The following is a 19,899-nucleotide window of genomic DNA, read 5'->3' as shown; positions in this document are numbered from 1 at the left end:
ACTGCTTTCCTCCATATGTACAGACTGAAGCTGTTACATGGAGTTGATGGTAAAAGGGCCAAGCTTTATGCCTTTAAACTCTGTTATACAAGAGTTTAAAGTAACTAGTAGGAAGATTTCTTCTTGTATTGAAATGCATGTGCCTGAAAAAGTTTATTGAAGTAAAGGTGATAAGTATAAAGAGAACAAGAGTAGAACTACAAGTGTTTGTTTTCCATGTAAATTTGAAACAGTTAAACCAGCTGTAATGGAGAAGAGTGTCCTGTTAATTGTCTCGAAGTCCTCCTTTCTCGAGGAGGGTATGGAAGTGTAACTTCAGGGTGCAATTTAAGCCTGAAATTCCAGCCATGTTCTGAGTTTAACCTCAAGCTGTGATGAAGACACATCCACATCCAAATGTTCAGATCCCTACACTCCCTGGAATGGGTCTGGACCAGAGCTGTTACTTCAGGTGTAGAGCAAAACTGCATCTGGAGGCATTCTTTGCAGTAACTGTGTTCATTGTTCAGACAAACAAGCTATTTCCTTTTGTGAATCATCCTGGCAATCCCCAGCCTTCAGTACTGGGCAGCTGCATAATGCTCTCGGCAGTGACCAGGACTGAGCGAAGCAGGGGACCTCAGGCTTTGCACCTTCACAAAAGCCTGAAGAGAAGAGAACAGTGCAGAGGGGAGGGAAAGTGAGGATGAGAGGGAAACGTGCAGCTGGCAGCCATCTGCTATCAGAAATGAAAGTCATCGGCTTCACAAAGCTTCTCAGTGTTATCTTTTGGGAACAAGTCCATAATTTTTTTTCATACTAGAGCTCAAGCTGTCTTCATCACACTCCATTGCTTATCCCTGGCAGGTCCCTTTGGGTTGCAGCCCAAAAAGATGTGTTACAGCCTTGCTTTGCCTGCGCTATAGTTCACCTGAAACCAACACTGACTTCCATGTCTTTAGTTTCTCAGTTAAAAAAAAAAGAATAAAATAAATATCCACTGTGCTAAATGTACTCTCAAGCAATTGTTGTAATTACAGGAATTAGTTGTTCTTACTAATTTCATCTTTTGTCAGGAAAACTTAGCAAGACTTCAGAGAGCATTCGCAAGAAAGTGGGAATTCATCTTCATGCAAGCAGAGGCCCAAGTGAAGTGAGTAATCCTGGAGCACTGAATTGCACCAGTATTTAGAGCTGTGAAGGGAAGGGGATTCTGAACAGATAAAACTTCTTTGTCAAAATCTTTACTGTGACTAAGCTCAGAAGGTGTTGGTGAATTTTAATCACTGGCAGACTAGAAGCAGTAGAGAGCCAATTCTGAAGATCTTTGCCAGGAACTGAAAGATGGGTTTAATTATCTGCACATGGAAACACTGGTCTGGAGCTCCTAAGCCTGTATTCACCATGGGACCTTGGGTAATTTGCAAGCCCATTGTGCTTCTACATTTGTGGAGTGTTTTTGTTTTGTATTAATAGAAAGAACAGAATTTTTTCATCTGTCTGTGTTAGTCTATGCTTGCAGAGTATTTCTGAGTCTAAAAATACTGTCACTTCCTTATGATTAAAAGGGTGGCATTTACAACAGGTATTTCTTCTCATCTTCCCTTGGGAAAGCAGTGTGAAGCCTCTTTATATTTTGAGTGTATTTTCATTACTGCTGGTAAATGGATATGGTCTAGGGTTTGTGTACTATTGTCTACAAACTAATACCTAAAACCCTGAGTGTCCATTTTGTGCATGCCATTGTCACTTATAAAGTGGAAAGGTTGATGAAGATGACACATGAGAACACCAGTACTGAATTGGAAGGAATTTGCACTTTCAGCATTAGATGCTAAAAAGTTAAGGAATACAATTTCTTGAAGGTGTGTCTTGAGGTATATGTCTCTATCTTTGATTAACCCTTTGGAATTTTGATACATTCTTTGCTTAATAACATTGCAATTATGTACTATTTAAATATATGGTAATCATCTTTTAAACTGCAGGGTAATTAAGGGATTTTTTTCCAACCAGAATAGCAGTGTTCCATTTGGAAGAGAAAATTAGAACTTAGGATAGCAATTGTACTTTCAGTTACTTAAAGGCTATTGCCAAGATTAAAAAAAAGTGTAAGTCAAAACAAAAGTCTGCATTCTATCTAAAACATATAATTATCACCTAAGAAAGAAATGTAAATATCAGACTCATTGTGATCACTGTTGGTTATTCATCTTTTCTTCATTCTGTTTTCTTTGAGGCATAAGCATGAACTGGCCACTATCAGCTTTTTTCCTGGCGAGTTTCAGCTTCTTGGTCCACAGTTCATGTGATGGTTCAGTCTTCAGGTTTCCAGAAAGGCAGGGATGGAATTCACATTGTAATTCACATTAACTAAAAGTTTAAGTTAACTAGAAAAGGGAGGGAAAAAATCAAAAATACCTGAAGACATTCCTCCTGCTTACCAAGTTTGCTTTGTTTTCCATGTTTTTGTTTGCACACAGGATTCCCATTGCTATACCCACATTGCTTCAAAAATTGCAGCCATAGAGCATCTAGCTGCTTTGGGTCTTCATAGTTTAAAATGTGAAATACTGATTTATCAGTAAGTCTGGAGATAGGAGCTGACTATCTGAGTTGAGCAGAAAGTGTCGATGAAGAGAATTCATGAAGCCTCCAAAGAGTCCCTTCAATTTGTGTGTGCTGTAAGATTGGAATAGGCTTCGCCTTCCCCCTTGGCCAGGTGTGAAGGACTCACTCAGAAAAGTAGTTTTGGCCTGGGTGTCCTCAGCGCAGTACAGCAGCTGCTCAGGCTTTGTGTGGGGACAGAGCTTGTGCCAGAACTTGTTCCTCATCTCTGCCTTGCAAGGGGGAAATCAGCTAGTGATGCCAAACTGTGGAGAATTTTGCCTTTTTCTGGGGAGGGCTGCTCATAAACTTCAGTTTTTCCCCCCTGGTTCCTATCCTCTTGGTAGATTTCTAGCACAGACTTAGCCAAGGGGCACTGCCCCTCAAAATCAAAAACAGACAGGAGAGAACCTGGTGGTCAGAAATCACAGCTGGCCTGGGTTTTTTTTCCTAACTGCTTTGATTCTCCTGGTGGCAACCAGTGGGAACCCAGCACAGGGACACAGAGCTTTACTCAGTTGTGCTCTGGAAGTGGAGGCATGGAGGTTGTTCCTCCGTCCATGTGCTTCTTCCAGTCCCTCTGCAGGTAGATCTTGCAAGCGGGTGCTGACTTTGTGCTCATGTGTAAAGCTGAGTGAGGTTCCAGATGTCACTTGCTCACTGCTGCCAAGAATTGCTTTGAACAACCTCTGGTGGCCTTTGGGCTGTGTGCTTTCAGTGAGTTGGTTCACTGGCTGCATCAGGGCTGGAATTACAGAGTTCCTGTTGTGCCAGCTCAGTCATGTCTCTCTGAGGTGGGTGCTGGTTTGGGCCATGCAGCAAACTCACCTTTGGTCACCTGTGCTGTTACCCCTTGCTCTGCCAGTGTGGGGGCACACAGACAGAGGCAGTGTTTGAGTTGGAAGCTCTAAGGAGGATTGGCCACAAGTGCTGCCCATGCTGTTGCTGCTGGAAATGTCTGGGATAGATGCTCCTTTGCAATCTGTATTCATTGAGTGGTGCTGCTGGGGCATTTGGGTGCAATGGGTTCTCCTGATGGGGACTTCAGTTCGGCATCAGCCAGGAGCCTCACCTGGAGCAAACAGGTCCTGGTGGGTCTCCTGACACAGACAAAACTACAAACTTTCCCAGCCTGTCAAATCAGAGTACAGGAACAGGGTACCAGGAAAGATTTTCCTCACCAGATGAAAAACAGCTGTTAAATTTTTCTACATTAATAGGAAAATCTTTTTTGACCCATGTTGAAGTAAACATCAGTGTTATTTTGTTCATGGAATGTGCCCTTGCAAGTGCAAGTGCAACATCACTGTACAAAAAAGTTGATTTCTGAAATTTTTTGTCTTGGGGTTAAGAACCACAGCTAGGAACTATATAAAAGAAGAAAGCATGACTTGTACATTGACTCATACTTACTTATGCTTTTGTTTTCAGAATCGACAGGAAAAAGGATAAAACAGAAAGAAAGATTTTGGACAGCCAGGAAAGAGCATTCTGGGATGTGCACAGGCCTGTGGTAAAACTATTTTTGAATGAAGAGACTTTCCAGGTTTTGAGAGGAAAAGTTTTATTACTAGTAAATGCTTTATGCACAAAAACATTGCCCTTACAGTCACCACATTGATTTTCCTTGCAGTTCACAATGCACCAAGTGTCTGCCAGATTATGTGAGACATTCTGGACTTCTGTACCTATGGAACTGTTGATTTGGAAATATGTGAAAAATACAAACTTTGGAAAATTATTTACTGGGCTTATGAAAGAAAAGCAGCTTACCCAGTTTGTCTCAGACTTCCTAGCAAAAGCTCCCCACTGTTAGCTATTTCCTTTTGGTGCCAAAGTTAGGAGTAAGCAGATTGAATGCTGACATGGCATCCTTGGGTATATGCAGTCTCTTGTTTAGCAAGAGTAACATAAACCTCAAGAAAGAGTTTTGGACAAGATCTAATAGTATATTTTATAAAGGTAAGTTAGGATAAAAATTCTTAACAGAGGAATAACACAGTTACCATCTCTTTTCAGCCAGGCTGTGTGAATACCACAGAAATGGACATTAGAAAGTGTCGCCGTATGAAAAACCCACAAAAAGTGAAAAAGGTCAGTTTGAGTTCCTCATTTTGGTTTTTTCTTGTTTGGAGTTAGTTTGGTTCACTGTTTTTGTTTTCTTTTAATGTAAATCATACTTGACACCTACTGTATATGAGACTTACCCAAGAGGAGCAAAAAAAAAGTGTTTTGGTAATACAAGTTATGTTTTGTTCTCCTTGGTGAATTTATTATTTCACTTTTACCAGCATAGTAAAAGTGGGTGATGGGTAGAGCTGAGAAGGGCATTAAGGATCTCTGTGTCCCAAATGTCTGATGGCTCTGCCCTCCCATAAAATTAAAAGAAACTGGCAAAAATACCTAGGTCCCCTTTTAAGAAATTATCTGGGCACAGATGAGGTGTTTACCTGCCTTAATCGTTTCAAAGGCTGGATCATTAGTAACTTGGGTGTCTTTGACTTCCAGCAAGTCTGAGCTCTTCTATGTATATGAATTCATATAATCAATTAGATTGAAGAAAACCATTAAGATCGGTGATTCAAAACCTTAACCTAACCAAGTCCTTCACTAAACTATGTTCCTATCTTTTAAATAGTTTCAAGAATGGTGACTCAGCAACTTCTTTGGGCAGCCTTGTTCCAGTGCTTGATAACCATTTCAGAGAAGAATTTTTTCCTAATATCTAAGCCTCTCTTGGCACAGCTTCAGGCTGTTTCTTCTTATCACTTGTTATGTTTTTGGACAGAACACTGGACTCCTGAACTTCCATAAGTAGTTGAACTGCAGCAGAGCTATTCACGTGTCTATTAGAAATTTTACTGAAAAGCAAAAAGCACTAAACGAAAGGGCAAATGGTATTACTTTCAGTGCAGGTGTCTGTCCTGAAAATGAATGGCTACAGGTCAGTCTCCAGGATTTTGTTTAGAGAAGTTCATGTGACCCATTGACTTGACCTGGTTAAGCACTTTCTTCAATATGTAGTTTTACATCAAGAAATTAAATCAAATGAAAGCCAGTGGCATAGAATTAGGTTCTAGTATTTTCTTTTACTATTTGGTTCACCCCAGTGACAGCTCCCAGTGTTCATCCTGCAAGTGTTAGTGCACACAGCCTTCAGAGCTCCTAAAAATTATCATCTGCATTTAAACGTTCAAAATAAACTCTTAACACACCTACAGGCCTTCCAAGTGCAGGCATCAGCAAGAATGGTCTGATCTGTAAATTTTGCTTGGGGCTGAATAATTACCTGTGTGGATATAAACAGTAGGAAATTGCTGGCCTGTTACCTTACTGCTTTGCATACTGCACCGTTCCTCATTGTGTAACAGAAAAATGCTGTAACCCCTTTGGTTTGTTCCTTGGTTCCTCACAGTCAGTGTATGGGGTTACAGAGGAGTCTCAGCCCCAAAGCCCTGTACACCTGCCCTCCCAACCGGTGCGCAAAACGACAAAAGAAGATTTCCGGAAGCAGGTAAGTAGGTGGCTGTATGGCAACTCTTCTGAGAACTGCTCCCAGAAAAAAAGCCTAGAAAGGTACTGAGTGTCTTGGTTTGGAAAGACAGGAGTCTGCTAAGGAAGGCAGGAGCCTCCCCTGAAATGGAGAATGCAAACCCTCCCCACCCCTCCGAATTGCTGTAATTTTAAATTAAGGGAGGGGCTCTCAGGCAAAAAATATGGGAGCAGGAAATAACAGTTCCTTAATAGGGAAGAAAACAAAGAATAAAATAAACAATGCAGTCCACTAGAACAACACTGACAGAGTCAGAACCCAACCTGACACCCTGTTGGTCAGGGTGTTGGTGGTAGTCCGATTGAAAATGTGGCTGCAGTCCTGTGAAGTATCAGGTGTGGTTCTATTGGAGCAAGGAGGATCTGTAGAGAAGGATGTAGTCTTCCTCTGGAGATCCAGTGGAGGAAGAGGCAGCTGCTGTTCCTCTGGGGAATCTCGTGGAGAGGAACTGTGTTGGAGTTTCAGAATCTCAAAGTATATAGGGGTAGCAATGCTTGGCTCCTCCCTCTGGGCGGAGCATCTCACAATGGGATGTTACAGTTCTTATCAGTCATGCACTGATATTCAATAGCCTGTTATCAGCAGAGGTCCCTTCCCAAGGGAGGTGTGAATGTGGTCATTCAAAGAGAGAGATAAGGCAAACTGCCCACTTGACAAAGGTAATCTGCCATACAGATGGGAATAGAAAACGTCTTGCTTGCAATCTCAACACTGAGATACCAGCAAAACCAGTTCTATGTTTTACCTGTCCTTGATCCCTACATACTTATCCTTAATTCTCACTTATGTAAAGTATTACAAGTATTCATTGAGCAGTGCAGTTGTATGGTGATATGTATTATGAGTGACACTGACCTTTGAAACTACTTTTATTGTCTGTGGACCAGACACAGACAATAAGACAATAATTCCAGTTCACTGAGGATGTCTGAAAAGTGGACAGTGACAAAGGCCAGTGTAGCTGGGCACAGGCTTGGGATGAGTGGTGAGGAAAGGCATCGTTCAGTGCGTGACTGTTAGACTGTACAGTCAGAGCTTTTAGGAAACTAGGAAAAAGTTATTTGGACAATTATGCCAAGGAATGACCAGCCAACTCACACATCCTTGCACTGGCGTGAAGAGCTCTCTCTCAAAATTACTTTGAAGCAATAAGCAGCCTTCACTGAAAGACAAACAGGAATCACTGGATCAGCATTTTACTAATGCATCTTTAAACAAGTTTCTTAGGCAACCAGTTTTTGGGTGGTCTTCTGAACTAAGCCTGGATGCTACATTTCTTGAGCATTTTTATCATAGGTTGAAGAACTGGTTCATAGCAGAATGAAAGTGTGCTGTAAAATGTTACTGGTCTTGTGATGCCAGTCAGTAAGAGGAATGGGAGAGCAGAGTGTGTTTGTAAAAAGGAGATCATATTGTACCCTGAATAGTCTAGGAACCTTGGCCCCAAATATGTGTCTTTTCTACTTTCAGTTATGTCTTCTGAAGCTTCCCCTAGGGCTTTGCCTTTGGCAAGGGAGCCTGCTATTGGAAGCAGTTAATAAGCTTCTGATACCTAGGGAAGGGTCCCATTTCCTTCTGAATTACTCTCAAGCTGTTTGAAAAGAGAAATCAATAGTGTGTTGGGATATTGTCAGTGCATACTGCAGAACGCATAAATTGTTAATGTCCTTGTCGTCTCTCTCCTCAGATAACTTTTCTGAACATGCAGATAGAGAGACATTGTTTAAAGATGTCCAAAGTAGCAGAAAGGTGAGTATACCCGTTTTGATGATTTCCCATTCTTTCCTCATCTCCAGTTTGGCATTTCTAGAAACAAAGCAGGCAGCAAAGTGCAAAGGCTTGACCTCCTTTCTGTGCATCAATCCTTTCCCCTCCTTGACCAGCTGTGTGGGTGTCAGCCTGGCTGCTGACACTCCTGTACTCACTCTTCTGCCACTAAGCAAAAATAGGTGGGAAATGAGGACCTGTAATCTGCAAAAGAAAAGAAGAATTCATAAAAGAAAAAACCCTTGTGTGACTTGTTTCTCACCCCTTCACTACCCTGTGGTTTGTTTTTAGAAAAGTCATTCGTGTTTCAATTTGAAAATACCCTTTTCTTCCCCTTTTTGGCCGAATTCTCAGTGCTTATCCCTTGTTAGTCTGGCACAGCTCCGGGGAAGGAGCTGTGTTTGCATTTGTTGCACATAGTGTTCGCATCTCTGTTCCTACTGGGGTTGTAGGACCAGTTCCTGCTCCCACTTACATGTATATGAAACCCTTAGAGAAGTACTGGCGTTGTATCTGGACTACTCAAGGCAGTGTTTCAAGGAGTGGATTTCTAAGAAGCAAATCAAGGCACAATTTGACTTGCAGAATATTTTGTTTTGGTAGAAAAGTATGAATAGGTGAAGAACAAGCTCAAATTTAATTGACTATGACAGCTCACTTAGGTACTTGTAAGTTATGCACATTTGCAGGGTAGTCACTGAGATGAAGGTAGGGGTAGCCATGCTCTTCAGTGATATCACTTTTAAAGCAAAACTGTGTTGAACATGAAGGATAGGATAAGGGCTGGTTCCTTCTAGAGAAATAATAGAGGAGTTTTTATTTCAGCAAAGCAAAATGGGAATACCCCATGAAATGTGCTTTGCAGTGCCTGCACCTGTAGTTAGCATGCTTGTACTAAACCAGGTAAATTAAATGGTGAGAGGCCCTATGTAAGTTCTTATTGGCTCATCAAGTTTAGCAATTAAAATGAAAATGTGTCCAATTAAAGAGAAAATATTCAGAGGTTCCCTGAAATCCTGCGTGCAATACATTGTATGATTAAAATGAGCCCATTTATATTTATGTTTTGGGCTTTTGGATCTTTTCAATTAAGAACATGTACTTTAAAAACAAAAAAGTTATTGTACTGAATTTATTTACAATGACCTTAATATACTGAGAGAGTAATACAGTAATAATTTTCCTGGTTTGAAAGGTTGTTTTTTTTCCTTTTTTAATTGGTCTCAAGTTGGAGAAGAAAATGTTGCTATCAAAACCTGTGCAAAATAATAATCAGGAGAAAAGCGAATAAAATGAGAATAGTAAAATTACAGAATGACAGAATAAGCTGAGTTGGAGGAGACCCACCAGGATCATCAAGTCCAACCCCTGCACAGGAGAGAGAGCCCCAAGAATCACACCATGTGCCTAAGAGCATTGACCAAACACTTCTTGAACTCTGGCAGGATTAGTGCCAGGACTGCTTCCCTGGCGAGGCTGCTCCAGAGCCCAGACACCCTCTGGGTAAAGAACATTATATTTCTAAATAATTATTAATAATTATAAAGAATGAAAATCATGGTTGTGATCTTTATTTATGAGGAGGTGTTTGGTCATGTGATGGCTTTGAATATTGATTTGAATATTGGCAATATTGGTTTGAGAGTCCTGGGACTGATGTGGAGAGTGGTGGGAAGCAGCCTGGATGTGGAGCATTGCAGAGCAGGTAGGAGGGAAGCAGAGGGGCTGATGGGTCCAGTGGCTTTGCAGGGGTAGGGACTGGTGAGGAGGAATGAACATGGATGATCTGACTTGCACAATTGCCTGGAAAAAAAAACCTGTGCAGCCTTGAAAGCCCCATGGAAACACCAATTACAAGCACTAGGAACAAATTTCCTGTGTAAGGAGATGCTGTTATTATCAAATCAATTTTCAGGCCAGACCCTGCTCTTGGGACAGTTTAGGTGACAATGTGGCAGATCAGAGTACAGGAAATGACTTCTTGGCATCTACAGTCAAGCCTGACAGTGGCACCACCTGCCACTTTTTCAGTATAGCACAAAGGCACTTTCAGAGAGGATGAGGGAAGTAACAAGGAACAAATAAATCAGGAAGCACTAAGTCAAACAAGTTATAGGAACAAGATATAAATTGTTTCAATAGTAATAGATCAATTGTATTTATTTTACATTAATTCACACTATTCTTGGGATAGCCTTTGTCTGTCAGTAGAGGAAGGCTCTCCAAAGGATATCTCCAGCTTCTGTGAGATAAATGCTCGCTGCTAAAGATTTTCTTCCCCTTCCTCCCTGTTCTGCTTCCAGGAGTAGATCTGTACCTACTGTGGGAACAGGCATCCCTCAGATGCTTCACATACCTTGGAAAGTGTCTTTCTTCCACATCCTTTCTCCCCACTTGGGACCTGTGCACTGTCAGTTTTAACCACTGAGCTTTGAGAACTGTTGAGCAAAACTATCAATATATTCTACCTATTATTTTCCCTGACTGCATTGTGCAGTGTTAGTACAATTTCATTAGACATGGCATCACTGAAATGCCCGGGGAAAAATGAGCATCTTCCTACCAGAAGCAATCTCAGTTCCCTAGATGAAAATTTGTGCTATTCTTTCAGCTTCTCATCAAAGTTCCTGTGAAGGCTCAGCAGGCCCCTGTGATTGAGAGGCAGTTGGGTTCTCAAGGCAAGCTCCACACCCTTCAGTCAGCTGTTCCTACCACCTCTTCTACCGGGTATTCAGTTTATCACCCAAAAGGCCAGGTTTGCATTTTGACAGAAATGCTTTTCCTTAGGAGTCCCCTGCTTCTAGCCTCCTGTAGACAATGAGGCAATGATTCTGCTGCTGCCATTATACTGAATCAGCAAAATGTACTTAGAAATTCCCCATTGTTTCATTTTTATTTTTTCCCCCTTTCCTTTTTTGCTAGTACTTGTACTGGCACCTCTGATGTCTTATTATTTTATTAAGAGCAATTCAGGTTTCACAGCAGCTATCTCCTGATTGATCCTTTTTGGCTTTTTTTTCTTTTTTAACCAATCCACTCTTTCATTGATGTCCAAGGGACTGCTGCTGCTCTGTGAAATTGGACGCTGCTCCCTCCTCCAACCCTTGACCCACAGCAGTCATGAAATGTAATTAATGAAATGAGATGAGACAGCCCCGAGTGCCCTAAGGGGCAATGGGAACCTGCTGTGGTTACAAAAGTGTATGATTTTAATGCCTCATGATAAGAGCTAGGACAAACAAAAAGAAATAATTACTATAGAGCAGTTCAGAGAAACTTTCTGCCTTTTATGACCCTTTGTTTGCAGGGTTTTTTCATTCACCTGCCTTTTTGAGATGTGAAGGACCAGAGGTAAAGTTTAGCAGGGACAATCACAGTGCAAGTACATTGGTTGTTCAGTATGATGAGACACAATTAACTTAGTTAATTACTTGGCAGATGTAGGCAAAAAATAAAGTGCCTTAGAGTTTTTCCAGTATAGACTAGAAGAAATGTATTTTGATTTATTTCATATTTGCTGTCTTTGTTTTCTAAAAATACGCCCCTAGCCCCAACCCCAGTGGAATTCCTGAATCATTTATGCAAGCAGACACAGTTCTTTCCCCAGAAAGCTCTTTGAATCTCATCCTAGTGAGGATTAGAGGCTATGTGCCTTAACTGACTCACCATGAAGCAAGCCAATGTAAAGGCCAGGGGTTTTTCCAACATGCATATTATTTACTATTCTCTAAGTTAATTATTACTGTTGAAGTATTTTACAATAGTGCTGTTAGACTAAATACTATACCAGCATAACTAAAAAATTATCTATAGGCAAAGCTTTGATGTTTAGGACTGTGATCCTCCAAAGATTTAAGCATATTCTTAGCTGCAGCCCATGACCCTGTTTAGGTGAGTTTCTCATAGTGCATAAATTTATGTGGGTGCATAAGTTTGCAAAAATGAAAAGGATGAGAGGCAATAGTAACACGCAGCAAATGAACAGGATGACACATACATCATATTCCTCCCATGGCTCTCTGGGGGAAGTCCTGCCATAATAATCCAGTTGTTGCCTCATCAGGTTTTCTGGGGGCATCTCAACAGAGACAAGCTGGAGGAAAATGCTGCTATTGAGGAAAATACTGCAGTGAGCTGGTGGGTGTTTGCAGAGAAATTCTTGCATGCATCATCCCTGGGAAAAGAGTCTCCTGTGATTGCTGAGAAACTGACTAATCCCTATAAATAAAAAGAACCACACACAAAAACAAAACAAAAAAACACCACCAAAAAACCCCAACCAACAGGATAAAAAGAAAAGCTGTACTTTTCTGACATGTGACTAAGCATTCAAACCCTTTCTTTATTCTTTTTTTTTTTCCTTTTTTTCCCCTGCCAGTTTAATAGCCTACACAGAGCAGTATGTGGAATATGACCCCTTTATAACTCCTGCTGAGCCTTCCAATCCCTGGATAAGTGATGATGCAGCACTGTGGGACATTGAAATGAGGTAAAAATTAATTGGTAGTTTTAACTAATGTGAGAGTTGCCTTGCCATTTTGTTTATATGCTCTTCACACTGCCCTGTTTGGAAAGGAAGTTGTATGTCTGTACTACAAGATTCAAGAACATAGCTAAAGTTTATCACTGGTATCTGTGAATTATTCAGCCCTTCCACTTTTATATGACTTGATGTATGGGACTTTGTAAGTCAGGTAGTCGATGTTCTCATACCTGTTGAGCACATGCACAGACTCAGGTCTAGGAGCCTAAAGCTGTAGGATGCTGCTAAGACAAACTTGTTCCAGCACATCTCATTTGACCCTTTGGAGCCTGCTCTTCCCAGCTGCAATGCTCCGGCCCTGCTCTTGTCATGAAATCCCATGAAAGATGCTGCTGGAAAAATGGGATGAGTTATAAGTGGTGGCCATTGCTGCTGTGCAGAGTGAGTTTGGCACAGAATAGTGTAGCTCACATGTGATGTGTGAGACTTGGCAGCTCAGAATTGTAATAGGTTGGGTTTGGGCCTCACCTGTTGGCTTGTCTCTGTTATGGTGTCAAATAGATGGAAAGAGGGAGGAATGTCTGGAGGATATTCAATGCCTTGCACCTTAGAGAGTTTCTCAAACCGACCCCCCCACCCCCCCAAAAAAAACCCAAAATGAAACAAACAAAACCAACAAGGAGAACAGTGCAGCAGAGATCATGTTTTGCCCATGTGATGCTGGTGCAAGGGAAGTCTGGCCTGTGTCTTTGTCTCTTGCCCTCACAGGCTATCCACAATCCTCGTAAAGGGGCTCGAATTGTCCTGCCTGCCACTATGCCTGACAGCTCCCACAGCAAATTTGAATGGAAATCCTGTGCCCCATATTACCTTCACTACTCAATCACATCCTGTGGCAAACTGCAAGGGCTCAGCAGCTTCTCCAGTGTTTAGTTGCTGCCATTTGACACCAAATCTGAACTTGGAGTTCACTTTAGCAAATCTTTGATAAGAGAATGCCAAATCTAATCCTGTGTATTCTTGAATAACAATTTAGAGATATTATTGGCCTAAGAAAACTGATTCATAGGGAATCAGTGTTCCAGGAAAAGGACAAGATTTTTCCCCATTTAAAAACCAAGTAGTCTGGGACATGAAAGTTGTTTTCACCTGCTTCTCTGGTAGTCACAGAAATCCATTATTTTCCTAACCTCTGCCCCTCTTCACATAATTTAAGTATCTGGTTTCTTTTTCTTAGCTAGTTTCTCTCATTTTTTCCATCCTCCCTAGTAGGACTAGTACCAGATACAGCCCTTGCAAAATACTGCTCTGTAGAAACCCTCATCCACAAGGTAATCCAGGCATCCATTATTTCTGCATCTGTTGACGTAGCTGCAAATCCCAGAAAAGCTGTCTGTGTCCCTGAAGAATACAATTAACCTGATGTCACAGCCTTATAGGAATTTAAAATAAATGCTTGGCTTCTGCTATGATTTCAGAGTTAAGGAAGGTGATTTTCCTGCAGGTGAAAAAGAGAAAACTGTAGTGTGGGGAGATGGAAAAACAAACAGCTATGTATTTCCATTTTATACTCTGTTGTAAAAAAACAAACTGCATCTGCATCTAGTTGCAACTTGCATGAATAATTAAATGATCTCCAAGATCCCCTTGTGTTGCCTGCAAAGCTGTTTCCTCAGTTAGGAGGGCAGAGCCCTTGTGCAGGAAAACAAAGAGCCTCTGACCGCCAGTGACAAGGCTGGCTGCTGAGTATGGGCAGCCCTGTGGCACTGGAGTTCATCCTCCATGGCAATCAGGACTCAGGAAATGCCATGGAAAGCATTCCGTTTTAGACAGCACTTTGGCCTTTTTTTTGTGTGTACCAGAACATTGTGTAGCAGCAAGAAGAGCAGGTACAGATCTCTGGATTCAGCAGGAAATTCCCTGAGCTTAGATTGTGCATGGCTCTGCACAAGCATGGCTTTTGTGTCCCGATGGCCAGGCTGGTTCGTGTAACAGGTAGGCTGGATCTGCACCTTTGTCTGCAGCACTGCTGGCTCCTGAGGGAGCGCAGGAGGAGCCATCCAAAGTGTGCTGCTCCTCAAATGAGGACATGCCTATCAATTTTGCTTAGCCTTTACACCAAGAGAAAATGAAAGCAGGCATTTTATTTACCCCTTTGGCTTATTTGTCTTCAGCACAGATCGCCACTGTCCCCTAAGGCTCCATGATTAGGAATCGCTGTGGACATGAGGAGACACATAGTTTAATAGATATGTACTGTTAACAATGGCTCTGCTGTCACACATGGGAGCAGCTGAGCTGTGTTCTAATGGTTGTCTCATAGTATGACGCCATCACACCAGAAGCTTTCAAACACTTTGTGAGCCCAGATTACGCTCTGATGCAGGCTGTCTCATAGGATCCTCGTTGTGATTCCCAGGCACCACCTCTGCCCATAGGCATCTCTGTAACATATCTGGCGATTCAAACAACAGCTTATGTAAGTTGGCTGTGTTAAGAAATAATTAAGGAGAAAGGTTACTGGTGATTTTGGGTGCCTCTGAATCTCAGTATCCCAGCTGAGATACAAAATAAAAGTCTGATTATCATGGAGAGTAGGAGAAAGATGCTTTTTAGTCTTCTGAGACTTAGGCATGCAAAAATCAGAGGCACTAAAAAATGAAAGACCACAAACCAGTAATCATTTTAGATACTTTGCCTGCACTGCTTCTTAGTGGAACTGCTTTTCTAATGCAAATGTGGATCTGAAAATCTGAAGCCAGTTCCAAATGACCAGGCAATACTGTGTGGGACACAAGGAGATGCTCTGGAGCTCACCAGTGAACCAGGGAACATTGCTGGGAAATTTCTATCTTGATGCATAAGAAATCCTAAGGTACATTTGAGGAGATATGCAAGAAGTGCATAATGGTATGGTATTAATATAAATGGTATATCCATTTAGGCATGGTATGCTGTTCTTCCAAATGAAACCTACCAGAAATTGCTCTGAAAATCATATCATTCACATTCTCTCTTATTTCACCATGTATGTAGCACCCAAATAGCGTCCTTTAATGATTCAAATGATGTAACAATTCAAAGTCCTCCAGTTGCTTTAATGTTGATCCTAGTCTTTATAGGGTTTTTTTTGTTATTTGCTAACCTGTATTTCTGAAAAATCTTGAGAAAAAAACAACATCTCATCTAATAATCTTCCTCCCTTCACTTAGCAGAAACAGCAGCAGCTGCTTGGACAGCAGGCAGAGATGCACATTCCATCTGTTTTTCTCCTTCTCTCCAAACAGCAAAGAACCCAGTCAGCAGCGTGTGAAAAGATGGGGTTTCTCCATGGATGAGGTGCTGAAGGACCCCGTAGGACGAGACCAGTTCCTTCGTTTCCTGGAATCAGAATTCAGCTCAGAAAACCTCAGGTGAAACCTCTTCTGACTTGACTAAATGAATGGGCCTGATCCTATTCTCTTGCATAGGTGAAATGCAATGTTTGGTGTGTCTTGAACTGCTAAAAATACCCATTTGAATAAAGATGAGAATGGCAGGGTTTGGCCCATAGCACTGCTACAGACGCCTATACTAGACCCATGTGAGTAATCTCAGAAGCAGTGTTTAGCAGAGCCAATGCTGTCAGGTATCTTCTGCATGTAAGGGCTTGCAGACTTGTGTCATGTGAGGGGATGCAGCACATTGCTCCTGAGCCCCCTAACAATATATAGGATTTACATGTCTCTGTGTGGGCAGGGCCTGTGGGAGGGAAACAGTATGGATATCATGTGGCTATGAACTTTGCAGTTCTTAGTTGCAGTCAGGTTTGCAACAACTACTTTTAATTTTGGCATGTGCTAACTGTCCAACCACTTATCTCACCTTAACAGGACTCTCTGTGTGGGGATTCTTGAGTACCTGACTTCTCAAGTTGTGAAGAAGTCAAAACTACTATTTATGCACATGATCCTACATCAGGCTGACAGCCAGTAAACCCCATTTTATTACTGAATAACACTACAGAGTTGCTGTAGTGGTGCTGTGGTTGTGTATCAGCACAAGGATGGGTAAAGGGACAGGTTCTTGTGGGTTTTTTTTTGGGGCAGTCATGTTCCAGAAGGCTGAGTGAGCATTTGCAGGGAAGGCCAGAGAAGCTTGCATGTTCACTGACAGAACTGTGCCCACTCTTGGGCTGAGGAAATCTACTGTCAGTGATCTCAAAGTCAGTCCAGCTTTGGCCTTTGGTTGTAGTGAGCAGGCTTGATGTTCTCTTTTTACAGCAGATAAGAACCTGACTGCACTGCCTTTTTTAGTTATGGTTTTTTCATTCTATTTCATTTAGAAAATAAAATACATTACTAAAGCATGTGAACAATTGTCACTGTAGTGCAGTTGGCTAGCCTGCAAGACCTGAAAGAGGAATTCCCCAGAAAGTGATTTTTTATGATATTGGAACTTACGATCCCATTTATCAGGGATCCAAGGAGAAGTACTAAAAGCATGCCAGCAGCAAAACAATGAAAACTCAATGCACTTTATTGTTTTGAAAAATCTGAAAGATAACCTGTAAGAAAACAAGGGAGTGTTACTAATTACACAAATGAGCTTGAAATTTTATTGCTCAACAGGTACTGAACTTGCATATGCTTACTGCAGTTATGTACAGCAACACTCATTTGCAATTAAATTGTAGTGATGAAGTGCAAAATTAATATACTGTATTAGAATACTCTTCAAATTAGTGCTCTGAAATTAATCTGGAGTTGTGCTAATGAAATCCAGCAGGTTTTATGACTAGCGTCTGTCTCCCATGTTCATCCTACTCCAACAAATGGAGAAAGTTTGATTATGAGGAGGCAAACTTGTACCTTCCTTGGTCAGCCAGAGCTGCTCCTGCACATTCTCTTTGATTTTGAGATGTAGTGAAGGGAGCTGGCAAAATCAGTGGGCTGGCATAGGCAGGTTAAATCCTGCCTCCTTTGTGGAAGACGTTGGCATCATTCTAAGTATGGGAACTTTGCTGTCATTCTTATGGTATCATTATGGTATTGGCTTACATGATATTATTATCTCATATTGGATACATTAGCAAGCCTGCTTAAAGCTTTAAATAAAAGGATGCAAAAGCAGAAATATTAATGAAAAAACCTGGAATAGAGTGAATTATTAGTAGTGATGCTAGAGAGAAGAAGGGTTCAGGTGAGGCAGAGAAAGCTCCTTAATGCTCACTAGGAGTATGTACCATAAAAAAAAGCAACTGCTGGATGCTTACACATGCAAGCAAAATCTAAGTTACACTCAACAGCAAAGTTGGGATCTGCCTCACCTAAGCCAACAGCTCAGAAGCACATGCTTGCTTTTTATGAAGTATCCTTTTAGAGAGAGAAGCTGAAGAGGAGTCAGTGAATCACCTGAGAAGGATTTGTTCCGGCTTGAAGTGGAAACAAAACTAAAAGCGCCTAAATTACACTAGAAAGCACCCATCTCTTGTTATCATAAACCTGGAGAGAGTGATTCAAATAAGTGCATGGCAGACAACTACAGTAAAATGACACACATCCCACTCAAACCCTGGGAAGGTGTAAGAAATCTTTTGAGAGCACAGCACTTAGCACCTTGCTAGAAAAGTAACATACAGATTAACAAAAGTTAATGTTCTCTCAACTCTCTTCCCAGGAACTACACAGACACCTTGGAACTGTGTCAGCAGGGATGTATTATCTCTTGGGAGTGCCAGTAGGATCTTGGGAGTATCTTTAGGATTAACACTGGCCAGAGCCCTATAAGCTGTTGAATTTAAGGCAGATCTGAGAAATTTACTGCTGGAAAACCTAGAAATTCATGGTAGCACTATAAAAGATTTTGTGAATTGTGTGCTTGAGAATGCCTTAAAATGAATGTAATTCAGTAATACAGCAAGGGGACCAAATTCAGCTTTCATACCTTGTGATGCGAGTCCCAAATCACAGAGCTGATGGTGGTGGGGTATTTCCATCTCTTCCTAGCTGAGAAAAATTGGTCCCGGTGGGGGCCTTGGGTGAGGCACTGCCAGAGATAGCAGCAGACTAGACTCGATGACCTCCTAGATCACCTTCCAGCTGTGTGTCTGTGTTCTAATAAACTTGCAGGATCTTGTCCACCAGTCTCCTGGGCTTGGCTGAGCCCTGTAACTTACTTATTTATTGGCTGTCCATTATTTATGTGGGAGCAGGAAAGCCAGTCAGTTGGGTATTTCTCTCTGTTTTTATTTTAACTCTTTTCCTTGCTCTGTTTTCTTTCTCCTCTCTGTTGTTATCTTTCATCTACAATTTGTTTTGACTTGGGTGATTTTTGAAGTACCCAAAATATAGCTAACAAAATGCCAAATTTAAAACCAAATAAATAAGAAAGGATAAGAAAAGAAAGGGCACCAGAAAGTTATTATACATTTTTTATGACCTGGGAACCTTCTGAGACATCTTGAGATTGCTGAGATACTCATTTAGCTGGTGGATTGAATTTCCCACCCCCCTCCCAACTTTTAAGAGTGTCAGCTGGAAACAACAAAGTGGGAATATGGGACATGGGAATTTCACCCGAAGGGAAAGGAGGCTGCACACCTGTTTATAGACCTCAGTGGGAAACACCTGACACTTGGTGGGAATGTACTGTGGAACTGGCAGTGCATGGATGCAGGCACCTTGGGCCTTATCGCTTGTGAGCATATGTGATATGGAGATTGCGGGAAAGGAGTTCTACCTGCAGAAAATGTTTATAGCTTGCATGACTCTTAATGGCTGAAACTTGTTGCCAGGTTCCCCTCGCCCAGTTTTCATCAGGAAGAGTGAAATTCAGGCAGTGGAGAGAGCTCAAAAGCCCCTGTTCCCTAAATAAAGAACGTTCCCCCAGCAGCTCCGAGGCAGTGCCAGCGCCGGAGGGCTAAGCCGGGATGGGGCGGGCAGAGCCGGGATGGGGCGGGCAGTGCGGGGCAGTGCCGGGCGGTGCGGGGCAGTGCCGGGGGGTGCGGGGCAGTGCCGGGATGGGGCGGGCAGTGCCGGGATGGGGCGGGCAGTGCCGGGCGGTGCGGGACAGTGCCGGGATGGGGCGGGCAGTGCCGGGCGGTGCGGGGCAGTGCCGGGCGGTGCGGGACAGTGCCGGGATGGGGCGGGCAGTGCCGGGCGGTGCGGGACAGTGCCGGGATGGGGCGGGCAGTGCCGGGCCGTGCGGGGCAGTGCCGGGCGGTGCGGGACAGTGCCGGGATGGGGCGGGCAGTGCCGGGCGGTGCAGGGGCAGTGCCGGGCGGTGCGGGGCAGTGCCGGGCGGTGCGGGACAGTGCTGGGATGGGGCGGGCAGTGCCGGGCGGTGCCGGCAGGCGGCGCCGTCGCCCCGCGCTGCGCGGGCCCCTCAGCGGGCCGGGCAGGGCCGCATGGCGGACACTGCGCGGGGCCGGCGGGTCCTGCCCCGCGGCAGCGACACAAAGGCTGTCCTGCCCCACAGCACTGAAAGGAATTGCAGCAGAAGGGGGGACTTGCACTGTGGACGCCGGCGT

General features: G+C 42.8%; 1 protein-coding gene across 1 annotated transcript in view; it reads left to right on the top strand.

Moving 5' to 3' along the window:
* Positions 1-19,899, top strand: part of RGS6 (regulator of G protein signaling 6) — a 245,645-nt gene that overhangs the window by 182,821 nt on the left and 42,925 nt on the right. The window contains exons 8-14 of the mRNA XM_030949741.1: positions 1,056-1,132; positions 4,018-4,099; positions 4,606-4,680; positions 6,002-6,100; positions 7,827-7,888; positions 12,285-12,395; positions 15,677-15,802. Of these exons, the coding sequence (XP_030805601.1) occupies positions 1,056-1,132; positions 4,018-4,099; positions 4,606-4,680; positions 6,002-6,100; positions 7,827-7,888; positions 12,285-12,395; positions 15,677-15,802 (632 nt within the window). The remainder of the gene's footprint in view (positions 1-1,055; positions 1,133-4,017; positions 4,100-4,605; positions 4,681-6,001; positions 6,101-7,826; positions 7,889-12,284; positions 12,396-15,676; positions 15,803-19,899) is intronic.

Source organism: Camarhynchus parvulus, chromosome 5 (assembly GCF_901933205.1).
Source record: "Camarhynchus parvulus chromosome 5, STF_HiC, whole genome shotgun sequence".
NCBI classification, from domain to species: domain Eukaryota; kingdom Metazoa; phylum Chordata; class Aves; order Passeriformes; family Thraupidae; genus Camarhynchus; species Camarhynchus parvulus.
Note: the sequence above shows the minus strand (reverse complement) of the source record. Positions and strands in the feature narration are given on the sequence as shown.